Source organism: Coregonus clupeaformis, chromosome 23, assembly GCF_020615455.1.
Source record: "Coregonus clupeaformis isolate EN_2021a chromosome 23, ASM2061545v1, whole genome shotgun sequence".
NCBI lineage: Eukaryota > Metazoa > Chordata > Actinopteri > Salmoniformes > Salmonidae > Coregonus > Coregonus clupeaformis.
Window position 1 is genome coordinate 13,292,469 of NC_059214.1, and position 15,359 is coordinate 13,307,827.

The 15,359-nt window shown below is 44.7% G+C and overlaps 1 protein-coding gene across 4 annotated transcripts in view; it reads left to right on the plus strand.

The window, feature by feature from the left end:
* LOC121536629 (leucine-rich repeat flightless-interacting protein 2) overlaps positions 1-15,359 on the plus strand; it is a 107,133-nt gene that overhangs the window by 84,875 nt on the left and 6,899 nt on the right. For 3 of the 4 annotated variants that reach the window (XM_041844034.2, XM_041844035.2, XM_041844037.2), the window contains 5 exons: positions 7,372-7,464; positions 7,672-7,764; positions 9,670-9,762; positions 9,911-10,058; positions 11,086-14,862. In XM_041844034.2, coding sequence (XP_041699968.2) covers positions 7,372-7,464; positions 7,672-7,764; positions 9,670-9,762; positions 9,911-10,058; positions 11,086-13,514 — 2,856 coding nt within the window. In that variant the 3' untranslated portion in view covers positions 13,515-14,862. Of the gene's footprint in view, positions 1-7,371; positions 7,465-7,671; positions 7,765-9,669; positions 9,763-9,910; positions 10,059-11,085; positions 14,863-15,359 lie in introns of those variants that run through there. The other variant, XM_041844038.2, reaches the window with a different exon arrangement.

The following is a 15,359-nucleotide window of genomic DNA, read 5'->3' on the forward strand; positions in this document are numbered from 1 at the left end:
GACCAAAAAGCTCAATTTTTGTCTCATCAGACCACATGACCTTCTCCCATTCCTCCTCTGGATCATCCAGATGGTCATTGGCAAACTTCAGACAGGCCTGGACATGCGCTGGCTTGAGCAGGGGGACCTTGCGTGCGCTGCAGGATTTTTAATCCATGACGGCGTAGTGTGTTACTAATGGTTTTCTTTTAGACTGTGGTCCCAGCTCTCTTCAGGTCATTGACCAGGTCCTGCCGTGTAGTTCTGGGCTGATCCCTCACCTTCCTCATGATCATTGATGCCCCACGAGATGAGATCTTGCATGGAGCCCCAGACCGAGGGTGATTGACCGTCATCTTGAACTTCTTCCATTTTCTAATAATTGCGCCAACAGTTGTTGCCTTCTCACCAAGCTGTTTTGCCTATTGTCCTGTAGCCCATCCCAGCCTTGTGCAGATCTACAATTTTATCCCTGATGTCCTTACACAGCTCTCTGGTCTTGGCCATTGTGGAGAGGTTGGAGTCTGTTTGATTGAGTGTGTGGACAGGTGTCTTTTATACAGGTAACGAGTTGAAACAGGTGCAGTTAATACAGGTAATGAGTGGAGAACAGGAGGGCTTCTTAAAGAAAATGTAACATGTCTGTGAGAGCCAGAATTCTTACTGGTTGGTAGGTGATCAAATACTTATGTCATGCAATAAAATGCAAATTAATTACTTAAAAATTATACAATGTGATTTTCTGGATTTTTGTTTTAGATTTCGTCTCTCACAGTTGAAGTGTACCTATGATAAAAATTACAGACCTCTACATGCTTTGTAAGTAGGAAAACCTGAAAAATCGGCAGTGTATCAAATACTTGTTCTCCCCACTATATATATATACATATATATTGTGATGTCACGAGAGGCTGTGTCCTGGAGGGACGTTACATCCCCCTGAGGTGGCTGCAAACCCAGACAGCTATGGCTCCATCTGCTGGTATGGTCGGGAACTCCACCCCTCTATGGCCAATCTTCCCACGCAGCTGAAACAAATGAGGAGCTGATGAGCTGAAGGTTTGGGAAGGGAAGAGACACACTGAGGGAGTGTGTTGGGGGTGAAGAGACACAGTCTCCAACCTGGGCTCTCTGGAGGACAAGAGTGCTGCACGTCCACTTCCATGAGGAATATAAGGATTTGGAGATACTTACCTTTGGGAAATACTCACCTTTGGATATATGCACCTGTGGAAATACGTGAGAGACATTTGGAAGGACTTTTTGCTGGGTTGGCCACTAGCTGCAACGTGGACTACAGTAAGGCTGGGGAAAAGTTATCTGAGCGAGTGAGAATTATGATTTTGGATGTGGAAGAGACATCCCTGAACTGTTAACCCTTAAAGAGCCACAAGAGAACAGAATTTTGTTATATTTTCGTTAATTTCCCAAGACCTATAATAAAATCCTTGTTTTGTTTGAACCTTGTCTCCTTGCACTACTTGAGCAATCCCGCTGAAAGCTGTGTAGCCTCTCGTGACGTCACAGATGGTGGAGAATACGGGCACGCTCAAGCGTTAATAGTGCATGTCAGAGGAGGATACCGAAGGTTTGATCACCCAGTTTTCCAAGTTGGCCGTAGGCTCCCCGCCGACTGAAATGGAGGACATATTGAAAGCCCTTGTTGCTGGCCAGCAAGCCCAGATGCAAGCAAACGTGGCTCTCTTGGAGGAGCAAAAGAAAGCCAACCTTCTGAAGGCAGAGGAATTGCAGTTGCAGAGACAGAGGGTGGTCCAAAATACCCGCCCAATAAAGGCAAGTGACTTTATATCTAAGATGGGAGCTACCGATGACATTGAGGCATACCTGCATGCATTTGAGGCCACGGCCACTAGGGAAGCCTGGCCCAAGCAACAGTGGGTTGGTCTGTTAGCCCCCTTTCTAACCGGGGAATCGCTGAATGCTGTCCGGGACCTGGGCCCTGACCAGGTTACTGACTATGATGCCCTGAAGTCTGAGATCCTCAGCAGATATGGACTCACAAAGTTTGGTATGGCCCAGCGCTTTCACGGCTGGACCTTCCAACCAGACCAACCTCCTCGGGCGCAGATGCATGAACTTGTCCGAATCGCAAGGAAATGGCTGGATCCGCAGAGGAATACAGCAGCGGCGGTGGTGGAGGCCGTTGTGGTGGATCGTTACCCTACGCGCCCCTGCCTTATGAGGCAAAACGGTTCATCAGTCAACAGGCCTTGACCACGGCTGATCTGACCGTGGAAGCTGTGGAAAAGTACCAGGCCACAGCGGAGATGCTGAATGCTTCCCGAAAAGACCCCAGGAGTGCGGCCCCACCACAAATGGGAAGAACCCGTCCAAAGGACCCCAAGGTCTCGAACCCAGCCACGTCAGGACTTATCCCGGCTCCAGGGGGAGCCAGAAACCAGGCGGGTCCAAGAAGAGTACACCAGGAGGGGGAAACTTCGACAGTGTTACCGGTGTGGGGGAGATTGGACATATCTCCTGGCAGTGTGGGAAACCAGCCGATGAACCTATGCCCACTGCGGAGTCCTCCAGCTCAGCACCCACACACCGTTTTGCCTCGCTCTTGGGAGTCGTAGATGGCGGCCCAGATCGACCCCCCACCTGCCCGGTAACTGTGAATCACCATGATGTGGAGGCCTTACTGGATTCTGGTAGCCGGGCCACCCTGGTGCGTAAGGATTTGGTGGGCCCAACGTGTCTGACCCCGGGGAAAGTCCTCCCAGTTTCCCTGTGTCCATGGGGACACCAGAGAATACCCCATTACTGAACTTACAATGACCAGCACACGGGGAACCATACACACGACGGCGGGGGTGGTTGATTCCCTCCCCGTCCCTGTCCTAATTGGACGAGACTGCCCAGCCTTTTACCCACTCTGGAGAGAGTCTCAGGAGAGGATAACCCGAGTACCTCGGAAACGGAGAGGCAAGACTCATCCTGGGAAGGCTCCGGTGCAATCCTCCGAGTTACTCACTCCCCGCCCGGGCTCTGATAGGGATGGCAGGTGCCCAGACCGACACAGAGACGGAGCTACAGAATCTGGACAAAGAACTGTCTGGTCTGAAGGGGGACCGCTGAGAGGTATCGTTTGTTAAAGCAACAGTTAGACATGAAGACAGAAGAGTTAGATATCCTCCAGGCTAAACTCCAACAGAGCTCCTTCCCTAAGCAACAGGAGGAGCTGGAGAGGCTGCGCAGGACCATCGAGGAGTGTGAGGAGACCCTGCGCAGTAGTAAGGAGGTCCAGAAGAAGGCAGAGGAGAAGTACAAGGTGTTGGAGAACAAGATGAAGAATGCGGAGGCAGAGAGAGAGAAGGAACTGAAAGCTGCTCAACAGAAGCTAAACTCTGCTAAAACCAAGGCTGATGCGTTCAGTAAGAAACTCAAGGAGAAACAACAGGAGGCTGAGTCCCTGGTCCTAGAGTTGGAGGAGTTGAAGAGAGAGCAGTCTGGCAAGCACCACGGCAATGCGGACGCCCTCTCCCGGCGTGATGCCTTCTTCGCTGCCTTTACCCCGACGAGGACGTCGGTCCCGAGGAGGGGGATGTGTGATGTCACGAGAGGCTGTGTCCTGGAGGGACGTTACATCCCCCTGAGGTGGCTGCAAACCCAGACAGCTATGGCTCCATCTGCTGGTATGGTCGGGAACTCCACCCCTCTATGGCCAATCTTCCCACGCAGCTGAAACAAATGAGGAGCTGATGAGCTGAAGGTTTGGGAAGGGAAGAGACACACTGAGGGAGTGTGTGGGGGGTGAAGAGACACAGTCTCCAACCTGGGCTCTCTGGAGGACAAGAGTGCTGCACGTCCACTTCCATGAGGAATATAAGGATTTGGAGATACTTACCTTTGGGAAATACTCACCTTTGGATATATGCACCTGTGGAAATACGTGAGAGACATTTGGAAGGACTTTTTGCTGGGTTGGCCACTAGCTGCAACGTGGACTACAGTAAGGCTGGGGAAAAGTTATCTGAGCGAGTGAGAATTATGATTTTGGATGTGGAAGAGACATCCCTGAACTGTTAACCCTTAAAGAGCCACAAGAGAACAGAATTTTGTTATATTTTCGTTAATTTCCCAAGACCTATAATAAAATCCTTGTTTTGTTTGAACCTTGTCTCCTTGCACTACTTGAGCAATCCCGCTGAAAGCTGTGTAGCCTCTCGTGACGTCACAATATACAGTGGGGAAAAAAAGTATTTAGTCAGCCACCAATTGTGCAAGTTCTCCCACTTAAAAAGATGAGAGAGGCCTGTAATTTTCATCATAGGTACATGTCAACTATGACAGACAAAATGAGAAAAGAAAATCCAGAAAATCACATTGTAGGATTTCTAATGAATTTATTTGCAAATTATGGTGGAAAATAAGTATTTGGTCAATAACAAAAGTGTCTCAATACTTTGTTATATACCGTTTGTTGGCAATGACACAGGTCAAACGTTTTCTGTAAGTCTTCACAAGGTTTTCACACACTGTTGCTGGTATTTTGGCCCATTCCTCCATGCAGATCTCCTCTAGAGCAGTGATGTTTTGGGGCTGTCGCTGGGCAACACGGACTTTCAACTCCCTCCAAAGATTTTCTATGGGGTTGAGATCTGGAGACTGGCTAGGCCACTCCAGGACCTTGAAATGCTTCTTACGAAGCCACTCCTTCGTTGCCCGGGCGGTGTGTTTGGGATCATTGTCATGCTGAAAGACCCAGCCACGTTTCATCTTCAATGCCCTTGCTGATGGAAGGAGGTTTTCACTCAAAATCTCACGATACATGGCCCCATTCATTCTTTCCTTTACACGGATCAGTCGTCCTGGTCCCTTTGCAGAAAAACAGCCCCAAAGCATGATGTTTCCACCCCCATGCTTCACAGTAGGTATGGTGTTCTTTGGATGCAACTCAGCATTCTTTGTCCTCCAAACACGACAAGTTGAGTTTTTACCAAAAAAGTTATATTTTGGTTTCATCTGACCATATGACATTCTCCCAATCCTCTTCTGGATCATCCAAATGCACTCTAGCAAACTTCAGACGGGCCTGGACATGTACTGGCTTAAGCAGGGGGACACGTCTTGCACTGCAGGATTTGAGTCCCTGTAGGCGTAGTGTGTTACTGATGGTAGGCTTTGTTACTTTGGTCCCAGCTCTCTGCAGGTCATTCACTAGGTCCCCCTGTGTGGTTCTGGGATTTTTGCTCATCGTTCTTGTGATCATTTTGACCCCACGGGGTGAGATCTTGCGTGGAGCCCCAGATCGAGGGAGATTATCATTGGTCTTGTATGCCTTCCATTTCCTAATAATTGCTCCCACAGTTGATTTCTTCAAACCAAGCTGCTTACCTATTGCAGATTCAGTCTTCCCAGCCTGGTGCAGGTCTACAATTTTGTTTCTGGTGTCCTTTGACAGCTCTTTGGTCTTGGCTATAGTGGTGTTTGGAGTGTGACTGTTTGAGGTTGTGGACAGGTGTCTTTTATACTGATAACAAGTTCAAACAGGTGCCATTAATACAGGTAACGAGTGGAGGACAGAGGGGCCTCTTAAAGAAGAAGTTACAGGTCTGTGAGAGCCAGAAATCTTGCTTGTTTGTAGGTGACCAAATACTTATTTTCCACCATAATTTGCAAATAAATTCATTAAAAATCCTACAATGTGATTTTCTGGATTCTTCTTTCTCAATTTGTCTGTCATAGTTGACGTGTACCTATGATGAAAATTACAGGCCTCTCTCATCTTTTTAAGTGGGAGAACTTGCACAATTGGTGGCTGACTAAATACTTTTTTTCCCCACTGTATATATATATATATATATATATATATATATATATATATATATATATATCATACATTGGGCAAAAAAGTATTTAGTCAGCCACCAATTGTGCAAGTTCTCCCACTTAAAAAGATGAGAGAGGCCTGTAATTGAGACAAAATGAGAATTTTTTTCTCCAGAAAATCACATTGTAGGATTTTTAATGAATTTATTTGCAAATGATGGTGGAAAATAAGTATTTGGTCAATAACAAAAGTTTCTCAATACTTTGTTATATACCCTTTGTTGGCAATGACACAGGTCAAACGTTTTCTGTAAGTCTTCACAAGGTTTTCACACACTGTTGCTGGTATTTTGGCCCATTCCTCCATGCAGATCTCCTCTAGAGCAGTGATGTTTTGGGGCTGTCTCTGGGCAACACAGACTTTCAACTCCCTCCAAAGATTTTCTATGGGGTTGAGATCTGGAGACTGGCTAGGCCACTTCCGGACCTTGAAATGCTTCTTACGAAGCCACTCCTTCGTTTCCCGGGCGGTGTGCCCAACCACGTTTCATCTTCGATGCCCTTGCTGATGGAAGGAGGTTTTCACTCAAAATCTCACGATACATGGCCCCATTCATTCTTTCCTTTACACGGATCAGTCGTCCTGGTCCCTTTGCAGAAAAACAGTCCCAAAGCATGATGTTTCCACCCCCATGCTTCACAGTAGGTATGGTGTTCTTTGGATGCAACTCAGCATTCTTTGTCCTCCAAACACGACAAGTTGAGTTTTTACCAAAAAGTTATATTTTGGTTTCATCTGAGCAATTCTCCCAATCCCAGCATGACAATGCCCCTGTGCACAAAGCGAGGTCCATAGAGAAATGTTTTGTTGATATCGGTATGGAAGAACTTGACTGGCCTGCACAGAGCCCTGACCTAAACCCCATCGAACACCTTTGGGATGAATTGGAACCCCGACTGCGAGCCAGGCCTAATCCCCCAACATCAGTGCCTGACCTCACTAATGCTCTTGTGGCTGAATGGAAGCCAGTCCCCGCAGCAATGTTCCAACATCTAGTGGAAAGCCTTCCCAAAGAGTGGAGGCTGTTGTAGCAGCAAATCATCTGTAGTAAGCCCTTTTGTGGGGAAAGACTCATTCTGATTGGCTGGACCTGGCTCCCCAGTGGGTCGGCATGGCTCCCAAGTGGGTGGGTCTATGCCCTCCCAGGCCCACCCATCTCTGCGCCCCTGCCCAGTCATGGGAAATCCATAGATAAGGGCCTAATTATAATTGACTGATTTCCTTATATGAACTGTAACTCAGCAAAATCTTAGAAATTGTTGCATGTTGTGTTTATATTTTTGTTCAGTATATATTACGGTGTATGGATTTAGGCGATCCAGAAAAAAACGCTTAGGCGGCCCGCCCAAGGATTTCATTGGCCGACAAATCCCTGAATCCCTAAATTCATAGTGTACATCAACCTTTATCCAAATTGATTTCATCCACAACTAATGTAGCTATGGCAACTTCATGGATAATAAGGCAGCTGTTTAGGGCCAAAATGATCACTGCATATTGTTAATCCATTCAAACATCTCCTCTGTTATCTCTCCCAGGACTTTGAGCGTGAGAAACATGCCCACGGTGTGCTCCAGTTCCAGTTCAACGTGATGAAAGAAAAGCTAAAACAGAGCGAGGAGTTATTAACGGTGAGTCCTCCAAGGCATCCTCGAAAGGAAAACCCCAAGCTTGTCAGGACAGCCAAAACGACCTTAACTGCCACCTTTCAGTTTTCTTATTTCTGAACTTCCCTGTCTCCTCACTTGCATGCTGATCTTCTACTGTTTTCACTCCTCTCACACACTCTCTCCCTCTCTCCTATTTGTTCCATCATCTTCTGCTTTTCTGCTGTCCAGGAGATCCATCAGTTGCGTCTCAAGCAGGACAACTTTGTTAGGGAAATATCTGACCTGCAGGAAACAGTAGAGTGGAAAGATAAAAAGATTGGGGTATGCCCTGTGAACTCTGATCCATTCGCTTTGTTAATACATTTGAAGTCGGAAGTTTACATACACCTTAGCCAAATACATTTAAACTCAGTTTTTCACAATTCCTGACATTTAATCCTAGTAAAAATTCCCTGTTTTAGGTCAGTTAGGATTACCACTTTATTTTAAGAATGTGAAATGTCAGAATAATAGTAGAGAGCTTGATTTATTTCAGCATTCACATTCCCAGTGGGTCAGAAGTTTACATACACTCAATTAGAATTTGGAAGCATTGCCTTTAAATTGTTTAACTTGGGTCAAACGTTTCGGGTAGCCTTCCACAAGCTTCCCACAATAAATTGGGTGAATTTTGGCCAATTCCTCCTGACAGAGCTGGTGTAACTGAGTCAGGATTGTAGGCCTCCTTGCTCGCACATGCTTTTTCAGTTCTGCCCACAAATGTTCTATAGGATTGAGGTCAGGGCTTTGTGATGGCCACTCCAATACCTTGACTTTGTTGTCCTTAAGCCATTTTGCCACAACTTTGGAAGTATGCTTGGGGTAATGGTCCATTTGGAAGACCCATTTGCGACCAAGCTTTAACTTCCTGACTGATGTCTTGAGATGTTGCTTCAATATATCCACATAATTTTCCTTCCTCATGATGCCATCTATTTTGTGAAGTGCACCAGTCCCTCCTGCAGCAAAGCACCCCCACAGCATGATGCTGCCACCCCCGTGCTTCACGGATGGGATGGTGTTCTTCAGCTTCTCTTCCAAACATAACGATGGTCATTATGGCCAAACATTTCTATTTTTGTTTCATCAGACCAGAGGAAATTTCTCCAAAAAGTACGATCTTTGTCCCCATGTGCAGTTGCAAACCGTAGTCTGGCTTTTTTATGGCGGTTTTGGAGCAGTGGCTTCTTCCTTGCTGAGTGGCCTTTCAGGTTATGTAGATATAGGACTCGTTTTACTGTGGATATAGATACTTTTGTACCTGTTTCCTCCAGCATCTTCACAAGGTCCTTTGCTGTTGTTCTGGGATTGATTTGCACTTTTCGCACCAAAGTACGTTCATCTCTAGGAGACAGAACGCGTCTCCTTCCTGAGTGGTATGACGGCTGCGTGGTCCCTTGGTGTTTATACTTGCGTACTATTGTTTGTACAGATGAACGTGGTACCTTCAGGCATTTGGAAATTGCTCTCAAGGATGAACCAGACTTGTGGAGGTCTACCATTATTATTATTAATTTTTTCTGAGGTCTTGGCTGATTTCTTTTGATTTTCCCATGATGTCAAGCAAAGAGGCACTGATTTTGAAGGTAGTCCTTGAAATACATCCACAGGTACATCTCCAATTGACTCAAATGATGTCAATTAGCCTATCAGATGCTTCTAAAGCCATGACATCATTTTCTGGAATTTGCCAAGCTGTTTAAAGGCACAGTCAACTTAGTGTATGTAAACTTCTGACCCACTGAAATTGTGATACAGTGAATTATAAGTGAAATAATCTGTCTGTAACAATTGTTGGAAAAATTACTTGTGTCATGCACAAAGTAGATGTCCTAACCGACTTGCCAAAACTATAGTTTGTTAACAAGAAATTTGTGGTGTGGTTGAAAAACGAGTTTTAATGACTCCAACCTAAGTGTATGTAAACTTTCGACTTCAACTGTACATGTTCACTTTGATAGCATTTGGTGTATGCAAGTGTAAGCCCCCACACATAATTGTGATTTGTGGTGTTAAAATACACTTGTTCACTTATGCAGAGAAGTTGATTCTAGCCAAGTGGATGAATACTTGAAACTGTATACTGTACCCTCACTTTCTCTATGCTCACTTTCACTTCCTTCACCCATATCATCCTTCGTTCTTCACCTGCACTTCCTCCTCCCCACCAATGGGGGCACTTCTCAGGCCTTAGAGCGGCAAAAGGAGTATTTGGACGCCATCCGAAATGAACGAGATGAGCTCAGGGATGAGGTGGTCCAGCTGAAAGATATTCTGAAGGTACTTTGTCATCTCAGGGGAGTCAGAGCTCTGAAAATGCAACAGTGGCCCCTGAAACAGGGTTTATCTATTGCAGTTATGCAGCTATAATTTACTGTTGTGAGACCCAAAAGCCTGTCATCACAGTCTGTGTTCATGTCCTACCCAGAAACATGGAATTGTCCTTGGACCTGACCTGACCACCAATGGGGAAAAGGTGAAGGTGGGAACTGAAAGGTCAACTAGTAGAGATCCAGCTTCTCAATTGGCTCAGGACTCCCAGACGTCACCCACAGAAGGAGGGAACATCATGCTCGGTAAGCACCATTACTGGACAAATATTGCTGTATGTTGTAATCATCTCTTGCTTACCTCATAGCTTTGCCGAATTATAGCTAACTTGAAAACTTAAATCATGCCCACACCTGATCTAATGCAAACCTGTATACGTAACATCAGTTTGGTTGACTGACACTGTTTTTTGGACTTCTGCAACTAACTTTTAAGCTTTCACTACTGATTCTCCTCCCAACCCATTGCAACCCCTACACCTGATTCATTTGAACTAATCCATCTGAACCATGATTTAAAGCACATGGTGTAAACACCCTTGTTTTGGTGCCATAATGTGTATCCTACATAGTGGTTTCATATTGAGAGGGTCATATGGCTGTCTGATTTGTGGAAATGAGCATGACCTCGTGTTTATATTTTCAATTATAAACTCTCTGCGTCAACCTGATTTAATGTCAATGGTGTTTGAAGTGTTTGCTGTGGTGTTTTACTTGGTGGTTTTACACCAGAGCATTACACAAATCAAAATGAATCAATGAATTAGTCCATTAATTGGGTTATTCAATGTAGGATACATGTATTTGTTGACATGTAAATGCCATGTCAGTGTCTTCATTAAGGTTTTTATCACATATTTTCTTGTAAATGATTAGGAAAAAGGGACATTTTTGGTTGTGTCGAAAGTCACAAACCTGTAAATTTCTGGCCAGTCTCAAAGCAATAAACACCACAGCAGACATTTCAGAGTTTAAGATTTGCAGCTTGCCAAAGTTTGACGTACCAAGGTGCCTCTGACCTTCTCATCTGCTTTGACAATTCATCTGGGATCAAGAGCTTTGTTTTTGTGATCTCCTGCTATTCTTCTTCCCTTTCCTCCTTCTCTTCCTTTTAGGTTTGATTTTGGCCAAATTCTTTCAAATTCCGCTTTGCGCTAATTGGTCCAGCTTCAACTGACAGATCTTGATCATCAGAAAAATTACAAGACTTGAAACAACAGGCCACAGTGTTTGGCCTGTATCACACTCATGTTCTCCCCTCATGGTCTCTTAGGCAGAGCTCAGGAGATGGAACTGGGAAGTAGAGGAGATAAGGTGGTGGATCCAGGAAGGTCAAGGCAGCAAGTGGAGACACATGAGGCGGTTCAAGAGAACCATCTGACCTCGCCCACTTCCTGTAGCCTTGCTGGTGTTTCTGAAACCAAAGCATCTATGGAGGCTCTGCCATTCTCGCCCAAATTGGGGGATGAGGTTGAGATTGAAAGCAGTAATGTCAACAAAGACTCTGACAATGGCATACCAGTAGTAGAGGTCAAACAGGGACCGGTTTGTGATTCTGAGGTAATTGTGGTTGTAACAGGTCCTGAGGAAGAGGTTACAGGAGAGGGGGAGGGGTACGAACCAGCAGGCATAGAGGGGACAGGGCAAGGGAGAGTAGAGGCCACAAACAAATGGGAAATGGGAATAAAAAATGACAAGGTAGATGATATGGAGACCAAAGTCACCAAGAGTAGTGATCACACCAAAGAGACATCTTCAAAAGAGCCTACCTCAGAATATGGTGCAGTAGTTGAACAACGTAATATAGCATTGAGTAAAGAGGTTTTGAAAAGTATATACTCATGTCCTCAGCCTAGGGAAACCATCGAGGACACCATGAAAAATGGCACACAGATTAGCCAAGGGACTGACCATGATACTAGTAAGAGCCCAATAAAATCAAAAGATAAGTCTCAACCTAAGCCTCAGAAAACGAAAAAAGCTGAAGTGTTACCAGAGACCACTGACATGCAGCCACAGGCCCAACGAGGCAAGAAGAAGAGGAAGAAAGGCAAGAAGGGAGAGACACAAGGTGATGAAAAACAGGGAGACGATAACAAGAAGAGCAAAACAGAAAAGGATGTGGACTCAATCTTAACAGATAAGGAGCCAGTAGCGGAGCTAGTAGAAGGAGTTATCATAATAGAGACACAGCAGCTTCTAGAGGCGGGGACCGGTAGTTCACCGGATCGAGAACTCCAAAGCCTTAAAGAAAAAGTACAAACCATAGCTGAGGAGGGATGGAACCTGAAGGAAGAACAACAACTAGCAGAGGACCGAGTAGAGGTTAAGTGTGAGGAGCCTCCCATTGAAACCCCAGAAGTATCTCTGATTGACCAAGCTAAGAGTGAGGAAGTTGTCAAAAAGAAGAAAACGGAAAAGGACAAACAAAAACCTTCCATGGAATCAGAGAAATCGGAAAGCGAGAAATCAGTATTATGCCATGTGTGTGACATTGGTATCGCTGATCCTGTTGACCAGCAATGTATAACCAAGTGTATAACCAGTGCTGATAACCCTAAGGAGAAATTAGAATCCACAACAAATACTGGTACCCAAAAAGACGAGTCAGGGTACACAACCAACCCTGATAACTTTGTAGACTGCCTGAACTCTTCAGCTGACCCAAAATGTCCATTGGACTTGAAAGAGTCCACTGCTGGGAATTCAAACAATGTCAAAGAAGAAGATGCAATCAAGGTCTCAGTTGAAGAGGCTCAAACAATCCAAGACACAAAGAAACAGGGAATTAACTTTCACAGTCCCATAGTTCTAAGACCGGAGCTCGAGAAGAGCATGGTACCTGAAGACCTTATCGCCAATGATGGTGTCACTACTCACCCAGACCATGTTACCGAAAATGCCATAAAAGACCTGAAAGCGGCAGGTCAGGATGAACAAAATGGGAGCCCAGATGAGTGTAAAAATGCACTTGAACATAAAGACATTTCGATAGCACTGCCAGCAAATGTAGATAAATGCACACATTTATCAGGAGAGAACTGTGGCACATCACTCAATAGCAACTGCCCTGCTGCTGAGACCATAAGACAGCTTGAACAATTGGTGGGTCTACCTGGTTGTCCAGTCGCTGACAAGCACTTAGATGAAAACAACAAGCCAGAAACACTTGATGGAGAAAATGCATCAAATGGAGGGATCTCCACAGAGACCGAGCTGAATGATACAGAAACACGACTACAGGACCCTGTAGAAGAAACTCCGGAGACAATTGACTCTTTTAGGGAACAGGGCCACAATGAAAGCAGACCATGCACCATGGTGGCCGAAGCAGAAGAGCAAGATGATCCCACTGAGGCCAATCTGGAGGTTAACAAGGTACCTGGACCCAGTGAGCAGGGGAATGACGAGGAGGGGAATGATGATATAGATGAGGAGGGTCAATCATTTGACTTTGACGACCTAGATTTGGTGGTTTCTGCAAAAGTGTTTCCAGTAAAGTCCCAAGAGGAGGTTAGCCAGGAGGTGAGAATGATGATTGAAGGCGACAAAATAGAGGTAGAGCCAGGTAGAGAGATGACAAATAAGGAAGAGGAGGACGGGGACAAGTCAACAGGCAAACCGCAGGGCACAGTAGAGGGAGTTAGCACAATAGTGGCAAAGCAGCCACTTGAAGGGGGGTCAGATGGTGCACCAGAATAGCTCCGAAGCCCTGAAGAAAAAGCACAAAACAGAGTTGAAGGACAGAATGCCAATGAAGAACAACAACTAATCACAATACAGGAAGGGATTAGTGTAAAATACGAACAGAAAGACATTGCAGAGGGAGTGTGTGTGACTGTTGAACCACAATGTGTAGGAGAGAGTAAGAGGCTGCAGAATTCAACAGAGTTAGATTATTTGCCAGTAGAGGAGAGGGAAGAGGCAATCCAGTATGGGTCACAGCAGGGTAGAAGATAGAGTAGGCAAAGTACGGATTCAGCAGGGGGCGACGATGAGCAATCTAGGACGGGCTCGAAAAAGGGCAGCAAGAAAGGAAAAGGCAAGGGGAAAGAGGACTGTCGAATGGCCTAGTCTTTACGTCTGCCCTCAATATAAACAACTGCAAATATTTATGAAAGGAATTGCAGAGTCTGAACTACTAGAGCCGAAGCACCTTCAATTCAGATTTATTCCAAAGCTATTATTAGATATATGTATGTGGGTATTTTAGCTAATTTCGATTAACCCTTTACACTCGTACCTGTATACAGGTTGAAAATGGCAGATTTGGGCACTAATAAGCCCCTAAATTGGGCTGTACAGTAACATGCGATACATGACGTAAGAGCTCTGGCTCTGCGCTTCACATCACTTTATGGAACAGCCGTTCAGAACTTGAGCACTGCGCACAACAATAATTTCCCCCCATCCCTGCCGGTAATTGGGCAACTTTTGCAAATGTTTGGTTGTCTGATTGAGGAAAATGCTCTAAATTAAGATGACTCTATGTATTTTGAAAGATGAGACGTTGAGGTTCATAATAAATAACGCTTTGGTATCATACAAGCAAGCCAAATGTGCACTTCAAATTTCCAATTCATAAAACTCATGTCATATACAGTGTCAATGTTTATGATCACTATGTTTGATGTATAGTTACAAGATAACATGGTGTCATACCCTGGGTTGTTCTGAAGAGAATGAGCTTATGTTTATTGTGAAGCAAATTCGCCGGGGCACATGCCCCTGAATTCAGTCATGACTCCTTTCTACGCGCACCAAAGTTTATCTGAATTGCCTTGTGAAAGCCTAATACTATAAGATTGTATTTTATAACTTAGCTTGTGTGATGGCGAGGATGAAGGGTTGTGTTCCAAATTAAACAACTATAAGTGTGATTGCTCTAGTTCCTCAACGGCACAGCTAGGAGAGCTCAAAAAAGTACCTTGTAGTTGAAGACTCTTCTTTGAGTAATAAAAGTGTATTGAAAATTGCTTAGGAACTGTACACACTTTGGAGAGGTGTGTGTGGCCACTTGGAGACACCAGTTAGTCCTCTCACTCAAACCCTTGTAACGTTTTGGTCTTATGTTGCACCTACCCCACATTTTCCAGGAATAGTCTTATGTTACTGAATGTATCCAGAGTATTTTCAGTTTTCGTTAACAAATGCGGTGAAAAGTACAGTAAATGTAAAATGCACATAAAATCAGTGTAATGTTTTTGGATTCAGTCTTGTGTCAGGTGAACTGTTGTGTACTCACCTTTAGTCTAATAACTATCCCCAAACTGTTCCCTTTCAATTGCTACCATGGTTATGCATTTCATATTTCTTCTGTAAGAAACGTTTCAATTTATCCCTATCCATATAGGCCAATTCCTACGAGTGTAAAGGGTTACACATCATTTTTTTGAGGTGAAATGCTGTGCAGAATGGTCTTCAATTGTCTTGAGATTTTGTTCTATATTATCTTAAATAGATGTTAATGTGCATGACATCCTGCAGATCAACATGAGTAACATTATGTTGTGTAGACAATATTGCAGCGGACTATATATTTATTTT